At 29.0% G+C, this 22,221-nt stretch overlaps 1 protein-coding gene across 4 annotated transcripts in view; it reads right to left on the reverse strand.

Annotated features, from left to right (window-relative positions):
* The window catches only part of LOC132948340 (hemicentin-2-like), a 355,688-nt gene that overhangs the window by 20,829 nt on the left and 312,638 nt on the right, over positions 1-22,221 (reverse strand). For all 4 annotated transcript variants that reach the window (XM_061018766.1, XM_061018764.1, XM_061018765.1 and 1 more), the window contains exon 6: positions 4,099-4,389. In XM_061018766.1, coding sequence (XP_060874749.1) covers positions 4,099-4,389 — 291 coding nt within the window. The remainder of the gene's footprint in view (positions 1-4,098; positions 4,390-22,221) is intronic.

A 22,221-nucleotide genomic window follows, 5' to 3' on the forward strand; every position in this document is an offset into this window, starting at 1 on the left:
GCCGAACGCTCGCATGAACGAGAAAGGTCCTAATCCGATCGGTGCTATGTTTTGTCCCGCGGTTAATCCTCGACCCGAAAAGGTAACGCGGTTTTTGGCCGGTGCACCCCCCCCCCTGCTCACCACGGTATGCGTGAAGACGACCGTATATTATTATTATATGTGTACAGTATACACGTATGGCGCGAATACGCCGTGTTTGAGAGATTAGAAAATAGGGGTTGGGTATAGCCGGTATCCATTGTAAGCGCGTGTGCAGAGCGGGTGTGTGCTCGCTCGAACAAACTGGCTTCGTTCATTTATCAATGCCATCATCCATTCACGAGCACACTCTCTTCGCGCGCGCACACCCGACCCGCCGTCGGCGAGAGGGGATGCTTTCCGGGTTTCGGAAAATTCGCCAGAGCTACCCCATCAGTCACACGCCAAACAGATTTGGTTCGCGTAGTTTAGGAGTCGTGTGTGAGCGCACACGTGTCCTCCGTGGCGACGACCGTCGCACGCCCTGCAATGACGGTCTCGAACCAACCGGGTGAAAAGGGAAATATTGCCAAATGAATAAAGCGTTGAAAAAACGTTTAACAGTACGTGTGACGAAGGAAACGATTCACAACTTACTATAGTAAGGGCCTATTCCTATCGATCACGATGGATATCGCTGAGACGTGAGTGATTATTGAATCAACAACGATAAGCAGCCTCGGCAATCACCGAAGACTGGTATCTCAGTAATCTAAGATCCTCTAAGAATATCCCGTGATTATGTTTACAAGAAGTAACGATTAATAGTAACGGTTAGGTATTTATTTACGGTTAGAGAGTACCTAATTATAGTTGGACTTTTGATTGAAGGGCACGAGAATAGGTACAGAGCACATTTTCTGGTCTCATATCTAGGGAAATTATCTATTGGAAATTTGGAAATGCCACATAAAAAAAACACTAAGAAGTATGAATCGATGGATTTCAAAACGTTTTAATTTATAATAGGTGTTTCCGTATAATTATTATGATACCGTCACTGGGTCACGAGAATACCCGCATAGTAGTTTTAATAATGTGTAAACGAGTATAAATAGGCCCAGATTAACATGCACTTGACCGCCTTTGACAGCCCCATTTATTAATTTTCTGTTTTTATAAAAAAGATATTTAAATATTTTTATAGTTAAATTATAGTAGCATTAATATTATAAACAATTATAGTGTTATAAACTTATAACAGATAGTTTGCTGCTTAATAGGTCAGCCGATAATGACTCTTTATTTTTAATAATTGAATAGTTTCTTCGATGTCTATACCTAGAGAGCCTATATAAGACCATATAGGCTTTATATAGCTTTATATAGCTTTCTTATATGGGCTCTCTACCTATACCTATATTATTTGTACGTAATTTGCATAGAATTATGTAAAATAAAATATACTGTATCCAGACAATATTAATTGAGCAGCGTGACAAAAATAAAACAAAAAAATAAAATTTGGCTGGGTTGTTGAACACATTTACTGACAAAAATTAGGTAAACCATATTTCATTAAAGTTTCGACAAATGAAAGCCATTAGGTATTCAATTCTAAAAACGTTTAAGTAGGTACCTCATTATATTGGGAATTACAATAATAGTTGCAGGGTTTAATAAATTAATGTATTTAATGTACGAATAATGGTAAAATGGTTCCCGATAAAAAATACATTTTATCATACATCGTTGTAATTTAAATAATGAATTAATAAACTATTTAAAGATTTTCAAAAAACCAATTTCTGTTGTGAATAATAATAAAAGAAAACTAATATAATGTATATAATATTACCATAGTAAAGGAAAGTAATATAATTTGTCTTCTTGGTTATGCCAGCGTGCCTACTGCACCTCTCTGTATCTACTTTCCTACTGTATTACAGCGATGATCACTTTCAAAAATGGTTCGCAATACTTCGTCATGTCGTTTTGGATACTTATTTGAAACACATATAAAAATAAATTATGTTTTAAATATTTATATCTTGTTTTAGAATCGCAGTAGCGAAAAAAAATCCCACAACGGATCACAGAATAATGTTCTTATCTTTAATATTTTATTATAGGCTGATTTATTCTCATACTTTCCCAGTGCACAAAGTTTTCATAGTGGTGGTAGTGGTGGAAGTTAAATTTGCGCACTCTATATTATACAAAGATAATAAACAGAGCGTGCCATCCTTTTAATTTATATTTCCTCTTGTAGATTTAATTTTAATCTAAATATAACTATGAACCGTTTCGGTGGAAACGCAGAAAAATATATTCCCAACAAAAAAAAATCGATGTGAATTATTCTCATATAACTTTATATTATGCAATTATTCTATATAGATAAGTCAAACAATGAAATAAACATCATAAAGTATAATTAAAACTTTTAAGAACCCAATTATGTTTAGACCAAAAATACAATAAAATAGGTACTGTCTAGTGTCTATAATACTAAAGGGCGTTTTAAATAAAAATTTGTAAAATATATGCCATCATTTATTAAATTATGTAATAATATTTTATATTATATATTAACTAATAAATACAAAGATAAAATTAGACATGTAAACGTACAGCCTAATAATAGTGTATGATGAATTATTACTAAATACTTAGTTTAATAAAATTAAATCGATAAAAATCAATTTTTTGTAATATTTAACGTTATAAATACCTATACTGGATCAAAGATTCATAGGCACCATTTATGTTTTTTAAACCGCTTACGTTAATGTTATGATGTACGATACTTCAAAATGTATTTTTTATTTTTTTCAAAATACAAAAATATAATATTTAATAAATAGAAAAAAAACGTTGGCATTTTATTCTGATTTTTTAGAGCGGCATTTAAAACATCAGCTATTTAGGTTTTATAAGAAAACACATGGTATCGTTTTTACTTTTTATCTCCATGGAGAATTTATTTGAACAAACAAGCGGGTTAGTTGTAAACGAGGAGTAGACTAGGCATAAATTCGAATTCCGTTGCATTTACCATGGATATTGTTGAGACGAGTGAGAGACAGAAAGGACGAGTGAAAAAAACTGTAGAAGTTTGAACGTTGATTCCATTATCTTTATAATTTCTATTTTCTCACACAACCTGCTCTGTTTATAGCTGCGATTGCTATTTTTGTCATCCATTATATCGCATACGTTATGGCCTTCGAGGCTTTGCGCTCGGAATTTAATTTAAAACAAAAACTATAATAATATTATTATATGCGACTATATAAAGTTTTATTAACTCACTTAGACGTCTTGTCGCATACGTGTTTATTTAGTTTTGTGGGTCGCGCATGACAAAAATGATTATATCTCATTAATTATCGTTCATATTAAAGAAGCGAAAATATTAATTTTTTTAATACATGTAAAATACGTATAATACGTATTACAAGTATAACAATATAATATGGTAACAAAAATCGTTTTAACGCGAATTATGCTCGTAACACGTATAGTTTATATTATTATATTGTGTACCTATTAATATTGAATACCTATTTTATATTGTGTATTATAATTTATAGCCTATATAGGCACCTTGCACCTATTATAATTAGTTTATTAATCTCAGAATTCAAGTATACTTTGAAAATGTTATTTAAAATGTGATTGCGACGTTCTTAACATTATCCTCATTCGACGGATTATATTGTTATTGTTATACCAATAATAATTATTACTTATTATGTATCGACTATGATCATCCCCCTCCTCGTCAAATATGAAATAGGCACACTCAGCACTCGCGTGGATTCTGTCCTTCTGGACGGACTTAATAGTTTGATCTTAGTGAATACCGATGATCGCCGTTATATTTTAAACTCAAATATTACCATTGATTATGAATACTTGTATATTCATAATCAATAGCACTACTTAAATCAAACTCGCATAGTGTAACGGTATCAATTACCTAACCTGACCGCCGGAAATCCCTGCCGTGCCGATGGAACGTCGGCGGTTAGGGATCGACGACACATGATATTACTATAATATATTATTATCATATAATCACCACGTGTGATCCTGTCGCAGACTACAACCGCGTAACTGGTAGGTACTTACCGTTGAGAATGTGTATGACCGTGTTGGCAGGGAACGCATTGCTCGGTGCACACGTGTAGTTGCCGGAATGGGCGCGGGAAGCGCGTTCGATGTACAATGCGCTGTGCTTGTTCGGTAAGTCGGACGTGACGTTCACACCTCGGTCGATGTCGTAGTTGATCATTCGGCTGTCGTGGTACCAGAATATGTATACCGGGTCCACGGGGCTCTGCTGGACGACGCATTCCAGATGCAGCGGGCTGTTCAGCATCAGATACTTCTCGGAAGCGCCGGCTATCTCGGCCTGTGCCTCTGAAAGAAACGAAAACACCATCGGATTGTAATGAAAACTGCGTAAACATATTAATATGTGGGGGGACTGCAGTATTATAAGTATTATTTTTGTAGCGACGACAATTTTAGTCGTCCACATTTTTTAATATTTTCTTCCAAGTCCTTTCATTTTTTCAACGATAAAGTATCGTCCTGCAAGTATGAAATTAAAATAATTAGCTAAAATATATTATAGTAAAATAAAAACATTTTATTTTTTAGATTCTGGGCGAAACGTTAAAACGTAGGTTTTATTAATTATAACGATGTTTTTTAAAAATTATTTTCCAGACACTTTCAGACAGTAGTTTTCCACAGGTGTCAAGTATTCATGTCAAGTATTCATCCTATCGATTATAAATCGAGTCAGGACAGTGGTTTGAAGAGGTCATATTATTTTAATTCCCTCAGTAGTTTCCATGTACAAAAAAGAAAACTTCAGCGTTGGTTGTTAAACTACAAGAGAATAAATTAAGAATCGTAGTCTTAATTGAAATCCATTTAAAATTGTCTTTTTGTTTTAATATTGATTTTATATTTTTAATAAAATTTATCATTACCTTCAAATGTTTTATCAGAACACAAATAGAATTAAAAATAATTATCCTATATCAGCAATTGAAACAAGCATTTTTTAAACATCATACAAGATCATACGAATCCAGAACAAAAATAAAAGTCTGCACACTGTCGTGTTTTACATGTTGTAATAACAGGGACGATTAGGTTGTCCAAATATCGTCGTCTATACTAGTATAATACAACTAAGTTTAATCAAATTAATAATTACAATTTATTGATTATAGGATTATCGTAAATATCCCATATGGCCACACATCGTCACTCACATGGTAGTATATAGGTATAGTAAATAGGTATTGTTGATGGTTTCCAGCAAGGCTGTAAAGCCCATTTCGAGGCGTTTTATAACTATTAAAAATAAAATCAATTGTTCGATGCTGGTTTTTCGATGTCTGCATATAGGGTAAAGTCCATCGTCCGCCCTTCTCCTCCATACAGTACAACAATCTGGGTCCACGGCTGACGCTTGCAGGTTGCCTACACACACACACACACACACACACACACACACACACAAACCCGTGGTGCTTGTACGTGGTGCTGTGCTAGTTTGTAAAGTATCGACCGTCGCTGAGAGACGCGGGTAGGTACTCCCGAAATATTGTAGATAATTCAATCACGGCATTAGGTATATATTATATATATATATATATATAATATTATAGAGAACGCAACAAATTTTCTAGAGATATTACTTTCCAACTAACTATCGGAATCCCAAATAAACAGCGTGTAAACAAAATCGTTTCCTCCATAGTCATATTAAACGTCATGTTTCTCGTAGTACACAATTTAATAATAATAATATCATGGAGTTGTCTACCATAATAATACACTATATAATATATATATAATATACCAATATACCATAATAATAGCGAATATAGTGCCCGAAAATCGAAACACGCATTCCTCCGATATTACTGCTGCAGTGGTGTAAGTCGGTTTTAACGACGTATTAACGTAATATTTCACGTGATATTACACGAATAATACTATACTGTGTACTATTCGAAATGCTCGTTCGTGTATTGATTCATTGGAACAACGGTCGTAAAGAAAAATTATTACATGTTATTATTGTTCACATATTCGATAGCATTAGTGGACATTGTTTATTTCCATAACAGACCGCTTATCATTAATTTCGATAGAACTTTTCGTAATATTATTTAAAACGCTGCGGGTTTTTGTTTATAATGTCAATTACAATATTATAAAAAAAAAAACTAATAATTGCGACGAATGAACTAAAAAAATATTTCGAAACTAATACTTCATGAATAATGTCACTCATCATTATTAAATTATCATTAAACGATATTATATAATTTTATATTTTTTATTATTTTAAGTTTCAAAACCTCAATAATTTAAACTCATATTAATGAACATAAAATAATAATAATTGTTTAGCACATATGGTAATATTGTATCATATTGTCATATTGATTATTATTGATTATTATAATTACAATGAAATACCTATTCTTTATTATAATATTGTGTTACGACTCACGGACAACGTGGAAAAATCAGCATTCTCTACTTTGCCCAGGAATTTTACAAAATGAGCACATGCTCATGTTTATAGCCCATCATCGTAACTCAAGGGTTCTATAGTAATACATTATGTGCATAAGCATAACCAATTAAGAAATACAAATGTATGGACATTATAAAGCACCAAGTGCCAATACAGCTATTGGACGACTTAGTACATTAAAATGTCATCGAAGTTATATCATGTGTTGCAATAAATAATAATAAAACATAAAACAATTCATTTTTTAATTTTTAACTTATACACAGTGTTGAGCCCAAATAACAAAAATAATATCAAGATAAGATAAAGATAATTTCGTTAATTATCTAGATTTAGATTCAGATGATCATTTTTACTTTTATCTAGATAAAGATAAAGATACATATTTTTTTTATCTAGATATCATAATAGATTTTTAATTTTTTGTTTAAAATGCGCAACAAATAAATATATTGCTTAATTATTTTATACAAATTCTTTTAGTATTTTACTATTTTATGGCCATTAATTTTAATAAACAAATTTTTCTATGCAATTCCTTATTTTAATTGTTAAACAATGATTTATTTCTGTGTACCTACTTTTTTACTTCAACTCAAACTGAATATGGAAATACTGTAAGACTTATTAATTTTTTTCAATCATCACTAATTGGTAACTTATATTATATTTTTTAAGAAGTCAAAACTCCAAAAGCTATACCTAAAATTATTATCCTAATTTAATAAATAATAATTGCATGCAAGTATCATTAGGATGATATCCACTTCAAAATAGAATTACATGTAATAAATTATAAAAAAACAATTGGTAAAAACATTCTTAAATGTATCCAAGCATTGCAATATCAAAACAAACTTTTTAATTATCAATAAACTTCAATAACATTTTGGAATTGTAATATGTAACTAGGTAATATAAGTTTAGTATCTTAATTAAAACAAAATTCCATTAATATGATGTTTAAATATAATATTTATAATTTTAAATATAAATTAAACAAAAAGTATCTAAGAAAAAGATTTTTTTTAAATATACATAACAAATTATTTTAAAATAAATCAGCTGACAGTACAGTTTACACTTTACAGCTAATATGGAAGTATAGGTACATAAATACGTTCAAGGTTGAAGGTTCAACGTTGAGCGACGACTGCGAGTGAACGTTAGCAATTGAATAAGAATATAATATTATTGTTTTCGAGATATACCAAATATTATTATGTTCTGAGCTATTTATGTTCGATTTACTCTCCGGACACCGCCTCACTCACCAAAAATCAAGATAATATTATTATTATAACATGAAGTTGTGAACGTTTAGCGGGACAGGGCCGAATTCCGAAGACTATACTATACTATAATTTATAATAATATACTATAACTATATAGAGTATAGAATATTTCCATTACGAGTTCACAAAATAATGTGCGCTGCTGGACGAGGGTTTTACACTTTTACGTAATAACAATGTTATTTAGCTTTATATAAATAGACAAGAACGATATTATTTCATTGAAACTATTTCTATAAAATAGTAATCTACATTACACGAGAAACGTAATAATAAATAACAAAACACATTCGTATGAATATTATATTATTATAAATTATAATATTGTGATTTTATAGTATTAGATTGTTATTATCAATACAATTACTGCTATGGAAAAAATAAATATATTCACGTTTAATTCAGAAATAGTGTAATAATATTTTGTTTGATAAATGATAAGATAAGACTAAAAATTAAAAGTACCAAACTACCAACAAATCAATCGAAACTAAAAATTATTTATTTATCTAGATAGGTATACAGTTTATCTTAGATGACAATCAGATACCTGATATTTTATTTATCTAGATGAGATAAAGATGCTGTAGTTTTATCTAGATACATTTATCTAGATACTGCTCAACACTGCTTATACACTACCTACTTGTGTATCTTTAAATTCTAATATGCTATACCTAGTTGTAGTTGTCTTTATACGAACTCGAAAAATAACTTCATATGTTACATCACCTATTATATACCTTGGCCATTGTATACAATTCCCAGGCCGGGCCAGGTCATCTATAAAATCTATTTCCCACCAGTAATGGGCATTTTACAAAAATTCCCTGTTTTCTATTTTTCAGCCCGTAACATAGGTACCAATATTATTATGCATGCTATTCTGCACAACATAATTTATGCGCTTTTAATAATTGATATTATTATGCTCTACATTATATTCTGAAATTGTTGCCACATACCTAATGCACGGAGAACCCAGAGACGTATTCAGGATATAATATAAGCTTATAAAAAGAAAGCGGGTAAGTGGATGTACCTCTGCTGTACAGTAGGTTATAAGTGGGTCAATGTATAATGGATTGCATTAATAATATTATATCATTGTATAAGAAAAACGATTCTGAGTGGAGACGGTTTGTCAGTCTTGATATTTTATATTGTTATTATTTATTATAGCCTGTAAGTTGAATTTATATTATAATATTATTATTTATTATTCGTTTCTATGGCGATAAACAAAGGTAGGTTAGAAATTAAAATCCCATTTTTAGTGGTTTTTCGTAATTTGTCGGTGGTTTTTTCCGTGGCATTAAATAACTATTGGGAAAATCGAAAAATGACCTCTCTAAAGTACCATCATATTGACCCAATTCTCTAAAAGATAAGATGCTATATGTTGAAATCGAAGCACTCCTTCTGGTAGAATTTTATATACGGTGTAAAAAAAATTAAAAATATTAACGCCATTGTAAAACCATTAGCTTCCTCGCTCCGCTCAGAATCTAAAAATAATTAATATTATAATCATCATAGTATTTTGTTTAAGTGGACGCGATAATAGAATCTGACGTATAATCAATAAGTATATATAATAATTAATATTATATTTACACTATTGGAAGTACGAGTTTTAATTTCGGTATAATGCGTGAAATAGACAGATGATAGATTCTACTTTTCAGTTCGTCGTTAGTGATAACGATACAAGATAGTGCTAACAATATTAAGCATAAATAATAAAGTCCAATAATATAAGTCCAACCATAAAGATAACAAAAGTCAAGAGTTCAGAATTTAGATTGAATTTACTTAAAGCATAGATATAGTGATTTATTAATATGTATATTTTATACTATTTGTTATAGATTTTCCCTTCGGTATGTCCTATTTTATTATAATTTTATTCTTTTACCTAGTAAAAAATATATTTATAAAAAATGTTTTTGTTTAATCTTTATTTTGTGGTTGAATAATAGTAACTATAATAATATATTCCTGACACAAGCTACGTTTAATGAATATGAATTCAAATTGTAGATATTAAATATAAATATAGGTGTATTTTGTAATTTTTCCATTTTTTGATTAAAATAACAAAAAAAATATTTTACCTACTATATTTATTATTGATTTGAAATAATATGAGCATTAACTGTTTAAAAAATTGCAGCCCCTGCAAGAATTTCACACAGCAACCCAAGGAAATCCCCCTAGCACCGTCCTTTAAATATGTCACTGGTGTCTGGTAGAACCCTTAATATTCCATTGAATATTTCTACCGAAATCTAACGCAAAATTATGTAAATGCCAGCAAATGGGTTTAATTGTTCATTAGAATTACATACGAAAATTAGTGCATTATAGTCAAAACGTCTATTTATTGAAGTAGGTATATTCTACTTATGTAGGTACATATTGTAATTTTACCTCAGAATATTATTCATAATTGTGTGTGGTTATTCAAATTAATGTTTTATTCAAATGATTAGGTATTACAGGTGTTCAATATTGATACCTGCTATGGCTGGTAAAGCGTTATTAAATACATGTATATAAATAGGTAATCATTAAGCATATTATGTTTCTCAAATGTAGACATTAACTGTGTTAGAAAATTAATTTCGACATTTATAACATTTTTTTATAAGATCAAAAGTAATTTGGAAAATATGTATAATATATTATACAAAAACAAAAGGTTTATATACTTAAAAACGATTTAAATAACATAAATTAATAATATACTATAAAGAGAAACCATCGATTTTTAGTATTTTAAAGAATTTTATTAAAATTAATTTTATAAAAAGTAAACTATCATGTCTAAGAAACCTTACATAAATGTGTACTATCAATTAGTATAAAATAATACTGATATAATATAAACCATAAATCTATGTTGTATTTCGTCTTAAAATAAATAATACCTACCTATACATTTAACCATAGGCTACACGCTAACTATCTAAATATTACTGTTTTGATTCTTATTAACATAAAAAGTAATACCTAATTTATAATACAGTGAACTTACAACAAATACCTATATATTTAATACAACACGTATGACACGTATGACGAATTATTGGATGCTGAATAACTTTTTTTAGTACAGACAGTACAGTTATTTCTTTGTAAACTTGCTGAGAATATTATTTGAGTTTAAATGTTTAATTTTTAACTAAGGTACGAGCATTTGTATACTGTACTATTTTGCATATTATAATATATTATTTTTTAAAGATATTAAGAGTAATTAAAAGATCAACTGCCCATCATCGCTGGCGGACCGTCATTTCCCTTAAACATTTAAATAAAATAAAAAATCATTGTACAATCATATATTATTCTGACAATATTACGTTTTGTTCATACCATTAAGTTTTATAACAATAGGTCAATTCACTGTAGTATAAAGGTTAACACAATATTGAGTCTACTGAACGTAAATTTACCATGTGTTATGTGCACGTTTGTAAGACAAACAAAACACAATTTGAGGGCGTGGTGTCCTTTTATGTGAAAATACATAAATAGTAACCGGTCATATTGAACGTGTTTGTGTAATTATGATTAATAATGACTTGCGTAGTTGTGTGAAACGTTGGATTTAAAAAGAGATGAGTAGTGAGTACCTATTATTAGATTCTGAGTGAAACGATGAATGTATTGATTTTACAATGATGTGTGTTTTTTTTTTTATTTTTTTTTTTTTTTATTTTTTTATTTTTGTGTCTGTGTACACGATAAGTAGTCGAAATAATGCTTCGATTTTCGACTTCAGTATCTTGTTCGATGGGAAAGTGAATATCGTTGGTGCATTGGGGAGGTCAAAATTTTAATTTCCCAGTAGTTTTCAAAAGCGATGTGAAAAACAAAAGAAAAATTAAGGAAAAACGGGAATTTTTACGCAAAATCGATTTTTAACAAAATCGATTTTGGTTATTGGTGTAACTCTAAAACAAATGACCGTAGATGCATGAAATTTTCACTGGTTGTTTATATTAGCATTTTCTATACACCATAAAATTTTCCAAATATTTTGACTCTTTTTGAGCTGTTTACAGCCATTGTCAGTTTTCAATTTTTTTAGTTTTTTTTTCTATAAATATCAATAAAATTTTATCTATTGAGTAAAAAAGCTTGAAAATTTAATAGAAGGCTCCTAGTTTATTGTTTCAAAGGCAGATGAAAAAAATTAAAAATCCTTAGTCACAGTTTTTAATTATAAGCATTTAAAGTTCAAATTTTGACAAAATACGGAAAAATCACGAAAAATAGCAAATTATTTTGATGAGAATTCATAAAAATTTTTCTTTTTAAATCTAAGATTTGAAAATGTAATATAAGATTACTCATAAGTTTGTCTACCTTTATCAAAAAAAAAATGTCTAGAAGAAACTTAAATTAAATTTTTATGAGCGTCTGAAATTTATATTTTTACAACATTTGATATTTACTCGATTTCTCATGTAACGATTTTTTTATTTTATTGTAATTAAAAAACGAATGACTGTAGATACTTGAAAATTTCACTGAATGTTTATATTAGCATTTTCTATACACCATACAATTTTGAAAATATTTTGACTCTATTTGAGCTGTTTACGGACATTGTCAGTTTTCAATTTTTTTAGTTTTTTTTTCTATAAATATCAATAAATTTTTATTTGTTGGGTAAAAAAGCGTGAAAATTTAATATTAGACTCCTGATATATCGTTTTAATAGCAGTTGAAAAATATTAAAAATACATTTGCACAATTTTTTTTTATAAGCATTTAAAGTTCAAATTTTGACAACATTTATCAAATTTATAATTTATTAATTATTTTGTAGTTAAAAATGTATAAAATGTTTAACTTTTATGGCTAAGGATTGAAAATTTAAAACAAGGCTCCACGTTAATAGGTTATATATAAATTACTTTATTCACAATAATATCATCAAATATACTTGGTAATATCATAGGGTGACTGACCGTTTTCGCTCAGAATCGTTTTTCTTATACAATGATATTATATCATTGAATTCAAATTTAACACTATCCATTACAGTGACCCACTTGTAACCTACCGTACAGCAGAGCGACATCCACTTATCCACCTTTTTGTGTTTCTTAATAATCATACTATTATCTGTCTAAAAACGTGTTTTAACTTTTAATATAAACGTAAAAACTTGTATAAAATAAAGTATTAGATACATTTTTTAGAAGTGTGATTACCTATTAGATAGTTCTATTTCGGGCGTCGTTTTGGTAAAATGCTAAAAATCAAAACCGTATGCTGTAGTTGCATAATATATTATATGTAGACACGTCGAGTGATGTATAACAACCGATAATTTTTGTCAAGCACATTTTCTTTTAATGAACCACCCGACCAACATATTTTGTTTTCTCTGTTTGTCACGCTCGTAATATAGCAACAATAGTATAAATTCCGTACTTCTAAACTCTCAGTTTTTGCGAAGGAAAAATAAACCTATACTTAATAAGTTTTATAAAAAAGATATTTCCTATTAATTGGCTAGATAGTTTTTTAATAAGTTATTAATAATTAAAAATAAGAGAAATTAAAACAAGCTTATCTTTATAAAAAATTAAATCATAAAAAACTATTCTGTTAATGCACAGGAAATATCTTTCTTCATGAAACGCATAATTGGTTCCATTGTCCTAAAATGAACCGGAGAGTCGTAATCGTAGAAGTATAATATACGGAATACCTTTGTTGCAATATTACGCGCGAGGCAGACAGAGAAAACAAATGTCAGTGAGGCGGCCCCTTAAGATTTTAAATTAATAAATTTATTGATTTTAATATTTACATTGCGCCGTGGAATGAAAACCAACGGGCTCGGAAAACCGTTAGCAATGTGTTAAAACCCTGCGAAACGGTTGTTTTCCCGGGAAAAGTTTCACACGGGATGACCCTTCTTGGCGAGACAAAAACTTTGTCGTACACCAAAGAGCACCCGAGTAATAATAAAGGAGAAAAAATATACCCGAAAGGAAAAAAAAAATATGGCGGGGGATATTTTTTCCTCAACACTGTATAGTAACCCACTATTGTACAGTCATGAGTCCGCCATCACCGCTGGTGGTTGTGGTGGTTAATATGAAATACAAGGATATTCCCGGCGGCGTCGGAGGCTATACCGTAACTTTACCGGTTAATTCACTTCAACGTCTGTGAACTTTAACCACCACGACCAGAGAACTTTTGGGTCGCAGAATATGTCGTGTATATTATTTATAAGGTGTGTATCCGGAGGATTTTGCAATTTTACACTGAATCATGTTTGTATATATATAATATGACATACATCTCAGATACACCATCTATATATCATAATATAATATATGGCTGTTGTTGATTGTCGTGGGTATGGGTAAAACGAACGGATCGACGTCAACGAACGATGTAAATTGTATTACCTATCTCGTCACCCTCGTGGCATGTAATAACACGTATGTTATCATATTATAATAACTTTTGTCTTCGCCGAACGTATGAACTTTTCAATAGTAGTATTATAGTAATATAACAAAGTGTGAGTGTGAGCTACGAGTGGCAAACAGACCCATCGAACATTAAGAAAAAAGTGTCAGTATTTACATCTTCTTAGGTACGCTTATTTTGTTTTGAAATTGTTAATGATAAAAAACTTACCTAGTTCTTTTATATGTGCATTATTGTTTTCTATTTTTGGGAGAACAAGCGAATTGTTGCATGATTTATCTTTGTTTTTTTGGGGAGGGGTTATTATAATATTTACAGTCCTTAATCCTTAGTATTATATTATACTGTATATCTAGTGACATTATACGTACGAGTATATCGTATAATTTATTGTACGTGGATCTCGAGCAAAATGTATAAATAGCAAACAATATCGAACGAATTGGTATCGCCGTCATCGTCACACAGGTAATGAATAATGATAATATAAGTGCATATCGAGCTCGTGATACATGCCTATAGTCTATGGTCGTATGACTTACAGTAAGTTATAATTTTATTTCGGTACTTTGGTGCAATCGATCGGCGAACGTATCTCTATACACTTATTGTAGGGTCGAATTGAACGTGCCGAGCTCATGCAAATATTGGTCGACCCGTATTTCATGAGTACCTACAAGAGTTTTTTTTCAAATTTCAAATTATAATAATAATAATAACGTGATATAGGCGACTAATATCACGACAAGATAAGTAGGTATACGTACAAAAAAGATACTGTTTATCGCGTGTACGTCGCTTAAACTAGAATATTTCTGTGGTAGTTGTAAAAGTAAATCATTTGATATATCATATTTTTAAATCGCTGCAGGTTGAATGCATAATGATAATAATATTATACTAGGGATAGAAACATAATAATATTATTGTTTATTTATATTAAAATTGTTATTATTTCTGTATTACTTGTGTTACATGTTTTTAAACCATACACAATATAGTTTCAGATTAAATTATAGTGGGAAATAAATTTCCACCATTGCTGTGTTGCTGCACTGCAGTTCAAGGCTAAATTATTTATCGAATTTCTGATAATGAAAAAAAATGTCACACACCGAATAATGCATTTTATAGTTTAATATAAATAGCCATAATATAGGATCGGGGATACACGCACGTGTATGTATAATATTATATATGTATTGATATAATAGAGTAGTGAACTTATAATATGAATGTGTTTATTTTATTTTATATGAATCGCATGACGTTCGCGATACATTATTATTGCTAATTTATACGCAATTATACGTAAACCCGTGTACAAGTTACATAATACATAACGAAACACGATTAATCATTGATTAGTGTGTATTAAAATATTAAAAAACGTAGGTACACGTTTAAATAATTAATTATAATATTATGATTTTTCATTAAAAAAAAAAAAAACTATACCTATACCTATTACAGATTATTCTAGATATAGAATACAAGTGTATAATATGTATAAGTACTGTCTAATAAAATAATGGTTGATGAAATCTACGCTTTAATGTCATACAAGTAAATATGTTTATTACCTGTACAATAAAATACACATAATATCGCACTGTGGCTTACTATACATTACGTTTGTTTTGAATAAAAAAAAAAAAATAATAAATAAACACGATGAAAACTATTTCAATTTAACTTAATACTATGCGTACCTATATAGTGAATGAAAATATTGCATTTAATAAGATCGAAGATGCTGTATTATATTGTCATAATACATGATTGTATATCAACGTGTTTGATTGTTAGTTTGCCCCGAGTGTTACCGCGTTATGCGTTAGAAAGTAGAATAAAGCGATACCAAAATTTGTATACAGCACCTGATCGATTGAAAATTTGACACATAATGTATAGGGAACCTACGGAACCATTAAACTATTATAACTTCGTACAACAGTTTTTGGGAAAATTAAGTCGAACCGGGTTATTGTATAACGGTATACTAAACAATTTTAACGAAACTCTTTTTTATAATTGATATTTTATAGGAATACGTTAATTTTTAAGAAAATATTCTAAGTAAATTATAATCGACTTTCAACAAATAATAACTTTGAGTTGTTCAACTTGATGATAATAATATATTAGTTACTCTAGCAATGTTATAATATTATCACGATATCATTTATAAGTCATTAATATAATATTAATGATTGGTAATCCTCATATAATTATAAAGTATAAACCATGGACAAATTAAAGCAATGTACCTACCTGTACATTTTATGTGACTTCAATTTAATAACCGAAATACATACGACGTTGCATTGTTTTTAATATTTTTTAGTGTAATTTAATACTTGAAGTTGTACGTATTAATAATAATAATATTATGTACTCGAGGTTTTATTACCATTTACATTAAATATCGTGGAAAATTAAATCACAAACCTAGATGTAATATAATTTTATTATATTGTAACGTATAAAACATTTAAAATGGCCAAGGGCCAACGGGATTGTTTGTATAAAAATATAATTTACTACATTTCATTTTATTTTAAGGAACGTATAAGAATAAAATAACAATTAAAAAACGAAAGATTATTGTTACGTATTATTATATTGTAATATATTTATGTCAGGGAACATGAATTACAGTGAAATTATTATGTGCTCGGTGTTTACATTATCGATATACAATTAAAATTACTTTATATACTGATGATGAGTTGTGAAAAACATGAAAATGAAATAGAAAACCTAGAGTTTTTTTTTTTTGGTTTAATATGTCGATACATCTCGTATTGAACGTAGGATATTGGAACGTTCTGATTAGAGTTTACTTTATGGTTCATTAGCAGGTATAACGAAAAGATAATATTAACTTTCGCTTTTAATCAATGTAAGCTGCATTTTTCGTACATATACCTAAGCATTAAACACGTATTCATTAACTCAAAAATAATCAGGTCAAATATTTTAGAAATGAGTGTCGATTTAATAATAATAATTACGAATTAATGAATGAAGTTTCGTTAAACTTCTATACAACAAATAATTTTTGAATTAAAATCCTGAAAAAAGTACTAAATATTACCACATTTAAAATATAAATCTATTTCGTATTATGAACATAATTCCTATATGATGAAATGTTTTAAAAAAAAAATTAAATAAGAGTTAATTCGTTTTTAACGAAATAAATTTGTTGCAAAAATAATGAAAGTATATAAATGGCTTATAGTGCATTATTAATCATATTTTATTTTATTTTATTTTTTAGCAGTAGTTACTCCTGCACAACAGTACAACATTTGAGTTAATATTATTGTTGGTTATTTCTCAAGAGACATTTAAGAATAAATTAATCTGAAAATATTGTCGTCCTTCAGAAGGTTTTAAAATGTAAACAAAAAGTGTAACTTATTGTTAGACAAAACTTTTCAAAGTTACGTTTGCCCTTTAAAACGCTTAAATATTATATTTTTACAAAACAATCTGTAGATGTTCGCACAGCAGCAATATCTGTAGAAGATTGTTAAAATTGTACCCCGTGCTTACTAACCTACACATTTCTGATAAACTAAAGTTAATAAATTGCGAATTGTGATTGTTTAAATTATAACCAAATTTGTGTTATTCAAAAAATTTTAGTTTGGTTGTAGGTATTCACGTCATCGCCATTAATAAACATTAATTAGGTTCATTTGTTCATAGGTAGCAAATTGTATTATTTTATCATATAATATCCATACAAATACCAACATCAAACAAACAATTTAATAATAGGCAGGTATTCAAAAATTAGTAAAATGTATTATATTATTTATTAGTCAATAAAGTCATCATGTCATGGGTTAAATAAATTAATAGTTTATCAAAAATATATAATTAAAGTGCTCGATGCTCGAATACTGTTGGCGCACATTTACATAATTGAATAGACTATACTTGTCAAATTCGAAGGGATGTTACATTTCAACATTTTCAACTACGACATTATTAATCGTCCGTGCATTGTCCCATTATGATAACCAATGAGACATTTTTCGATGAGGTGTTCGTTGATAATACGACAACTGTCATCTTATTTGCACGACATAATATGTTCTTAAAGTTAAGTCACCGTTTTGCTATTTATGTTTAAAAAAACGGAATATTGATTTTATCGATTATTATGTATATCGATACACACTTCACGTGAGCTTACAAATGTGTCTATGAAATCATATGCTCCATATTCAAGATATAGACCAAGTCTATATGTCTGAATGTCTCAGTATAATTTATTGTATTTAAAAAAAATTTTAAATTATTATTACTCTTCAAAAACTAATGGTAAGTTCTAAAAATACTACAACAGGATAATTGCTGTTAAATTCAAATCTATACTGATGACTATCTACCTACTCATACCAATATTGTTACATATTGATAGCTTTCGTTTGTATAGTAAAATAAAAAAATCTGTTTTATTAAATTATCTATTGGAAATAAAAAATACGGAACTACACAATTGTTATTATAGCATACGAAACATTTTTTTTTAAACAACACTTATAATATTATATGATTGTACTTTTTGTATTCGTGTAGGTGCCAGCAGCTGACATTAACAATACATTATACTTTAAATCTTTGACCATATTATTATATAATCGAAACATTGTAAAAATAATTTTATATTCAATTTATAGAGATTTGAGACAATACTGGTTTTGTGTAAAAACCAGATTAGCATAGTTGATTATTAGATTGATTATAGCATATTATATTATTATGTAACTATTAATTATATAATTTGTTTATTTAACTCGGCATTAATTACTAATATCAATAATTTTTATTATCAATACAAAGAAGGAAAGCCACGGTACACAAAATATATTTCTAAATTAAAATTAAAAAATTATATTCGAATGATATGGTTGCAATAATGCAATAGATTTCAATGTATTATGTTCAAACAGAGAGACTATAATAAAAAAACCTGAAAGATAATAATGTTTAAATTACAGATACGAATAACAGGCGTGCTAACCATGAAAGGTAATAAAATATCAAAACCAGAATTTTCCAGAAAAAAAAGCATCAGGAAACCAAAAAAGGGATATAAGTATTCAGGAAAATGAGATAAAATTAAATGAACAACTTTAAGACCTTTTCGAAGAACCAATAACGATGTAAAGTAGTAAAATACCCGTTTTGGTAGAATACATTGGGTGGAAGTCCAACGTAGTATTTAGACGGGCTGTAAAATAGAACTCATGAACAAAAAAAAACTTAGGGAAGACCTAAACAAAGATGGAATCCGACCCATGACGTGGAAAACGAAAGGCGGAAAATCATAGGGAAGAGATAGGTGAAGGGAACTTTGTCTTTCGGGCCCTCGCCTTATTGACCTGTAAAATCCATGAACACCAAATAGTATTTGGGAACGCACCCGTTGCAATATTTGTATTTTCTATTAACGACCATAATTTCAAATGTCTGTTTGAGCAATAATAATTCATTCATTTTTGTAAGTGAAGTAGTTCTATTTGATTTTATTATCAAGTGCTACAGAAAATATCTGCCTTTTTTGATTAAATTATAACGTCCTAACAGTGGCGTACATCAGGGGTGAGGGGGGGGGTCGGGTTCAAACCCCCCCCCCAGACCAAAAAAAAAAAGTTGTGATATTATTGATGCATTTCTTATTATTGATCATTCGTGTATACACAAACATACGTCATAATAATATGACTATTGAGTATACACTATACTTTACCAACGAAATTATGGGTGCGGTATATCATCAAAATAGACATTTGACTGTACACAGTCAGTTGCGTGCGGACATAATTACATAAACTAGAATTTTTATTATAAATAATTAATAATATAATATAAATAATATTCTGTACATACTAAATGTGCATATTAAATAGTATTTAACTGACATGACCCCCCCCCCCCCCCCCCCCCCCCCGGAGAAAATTTGAATAAACGCCACTGGTTATATATATATGATTCAACTATGGTAAGTACTATATTTTTTTTGAGAATTTATAGTAATTTGGTAATCATAAAGTTTATATTAATAACTAGCCGACTCACCCGAGAGATAAATATTCTTCATTAGGTAGGTGTATTATACCTATACACTATTTAATTCAACCAACTATATTTATCTAAATTGCATTATATGATAATATTAGGTAAACTTAATACTATGAAATCAACGAGTTTTATTTTCTAGGTCATATAATTGGCCCATTTTCTCTCACTCTATAATCAAGATTAGGTACCTATATACATTTAATCAAGTATTTAATATTCTATCATATCATTACATTATTGTGCCGGTCACCGATCGGAAATAACTTAAATAATTATTTGAACATGTCTGCTGTCAAGACGAAACTGATGCCAAGAATTCGGCTACAAAAGAAAACAAGTTGTGGCCACCCTTGTATATATTTAAACAACCCTTGCGAAAAGAAAAGTTGGTAAAATGTTCAATTGCCTGAACAGAAAAGTTTAACATTCAAAAACAATGAGTACCCCATCATGACCAAAAAAAAAAAAAAAAATGAGAAGACTCGGCGTACTTGGGATAAAATCATATGCGGTTATTTGGAATTTAGAACAACTTGGTGAAAATATGCAGGAAAATATTCAATTGCCTCACCGTAAGACCAGAATATCAAAAACGCCTAAAATTCTATTTGTCGTTTATAAAAATATACAAAAAGTTCTTCAGAGTTCTATTCATTTTTTTCTACTAAACTTCAGTAGAATCTGGACTGTCACCAGTCAGGTTAGCTACGGATTCGACACTAATATCGGTCGTTTTACTAGTCATCTATATATAAGTGCAAGTGGTATCATACCCCTACAGTTTTTTTTCAGATCGTAAGTTATCTTTGGTTGAAAGTTTTCAATGCTTTCCGGATTTAGGTATGCTGAAACATACGTCATAGGTGTACATGTACATCTATTTATATAATATATAACAGTGATTAAATAATATCTGCCTATTTAGATTGATTATTAAGTTTTGTGTAGGTATTAGTAGTATTTATTTATATGTGGGAATTCTAGAGTGTGAGTTAAACACAGTAAGTGATAAGTAATTTTAAAATAATTAAAATATTTTATAGCAATAAGTAATTACTAATTATTATGAATATTTTAGATTCTGACTAAGGCTATGTGTGAGTTTTACAAAACTTTGAGTTTTTCAATTTATTTTATTTTTGTATTTGAATACATACTTTTTCAATTAAAAATTTACTTTGATTAGTTGAAGTTGAAACAGAAGTTTCTAGGGGAATTTATAGTAGTATATTTGATCATGTGTATGGGTCAAAAGTATGTCTATTTCCAAACACTTTTTAATACTATCGGGAAAAATAACGACATTTTAAAAAATTCTAATTTCTAGGTACTTTGATATTATGTGTACTGCATTAAATTTGTATTCAATGATAAATCGTTATATACTATGAAAAACGATTCTAAGCGGAAACAGTCTGTCAGCGTGTATAGTATTTTCTAAGGATATTTTAATTTATATTTATACTGCATTATTTCTATTAAAAACAATTCGCATATTGTATAATATTAATTATGATTTCATACAATACTACTATAGCTAACATATTATAATGTGTATATTAATAGTGACTATAAACATTTAGTTATTTAATTTTTCCTGAATGGTTTTAAAAGTACCAGAAAATGTCTACTTTTTATCTCCCCAAGTATCTACACTCCAGACCAAATTTTGGTATTAGAAACTACCTTAGAAGCTGACGATTGAAACATTTTTTTCTTATAGTAATATAATAAGAATTATTTATATAATCCGTTATATTTGTATTTTACTGTACACTATGCCTTCATGCGTTTATTAAATAAATATTATTA

Source organism: Metopolophium dirhodum, chromosome 7 (genome assembly GCF_019925205.1).
Source record: "Metopolophium dirhodum isolate CAU chromosome 7, ASM1992520v1, whole genome shotgun sequence".
In the NCBI taxonomy this organism is placed as follows: Eukaryota; Metazoa; Arthropoda; class Insecta; order Hemiptera; family Aphididae; genus Metopolophium; species Metopolophium dirhodum.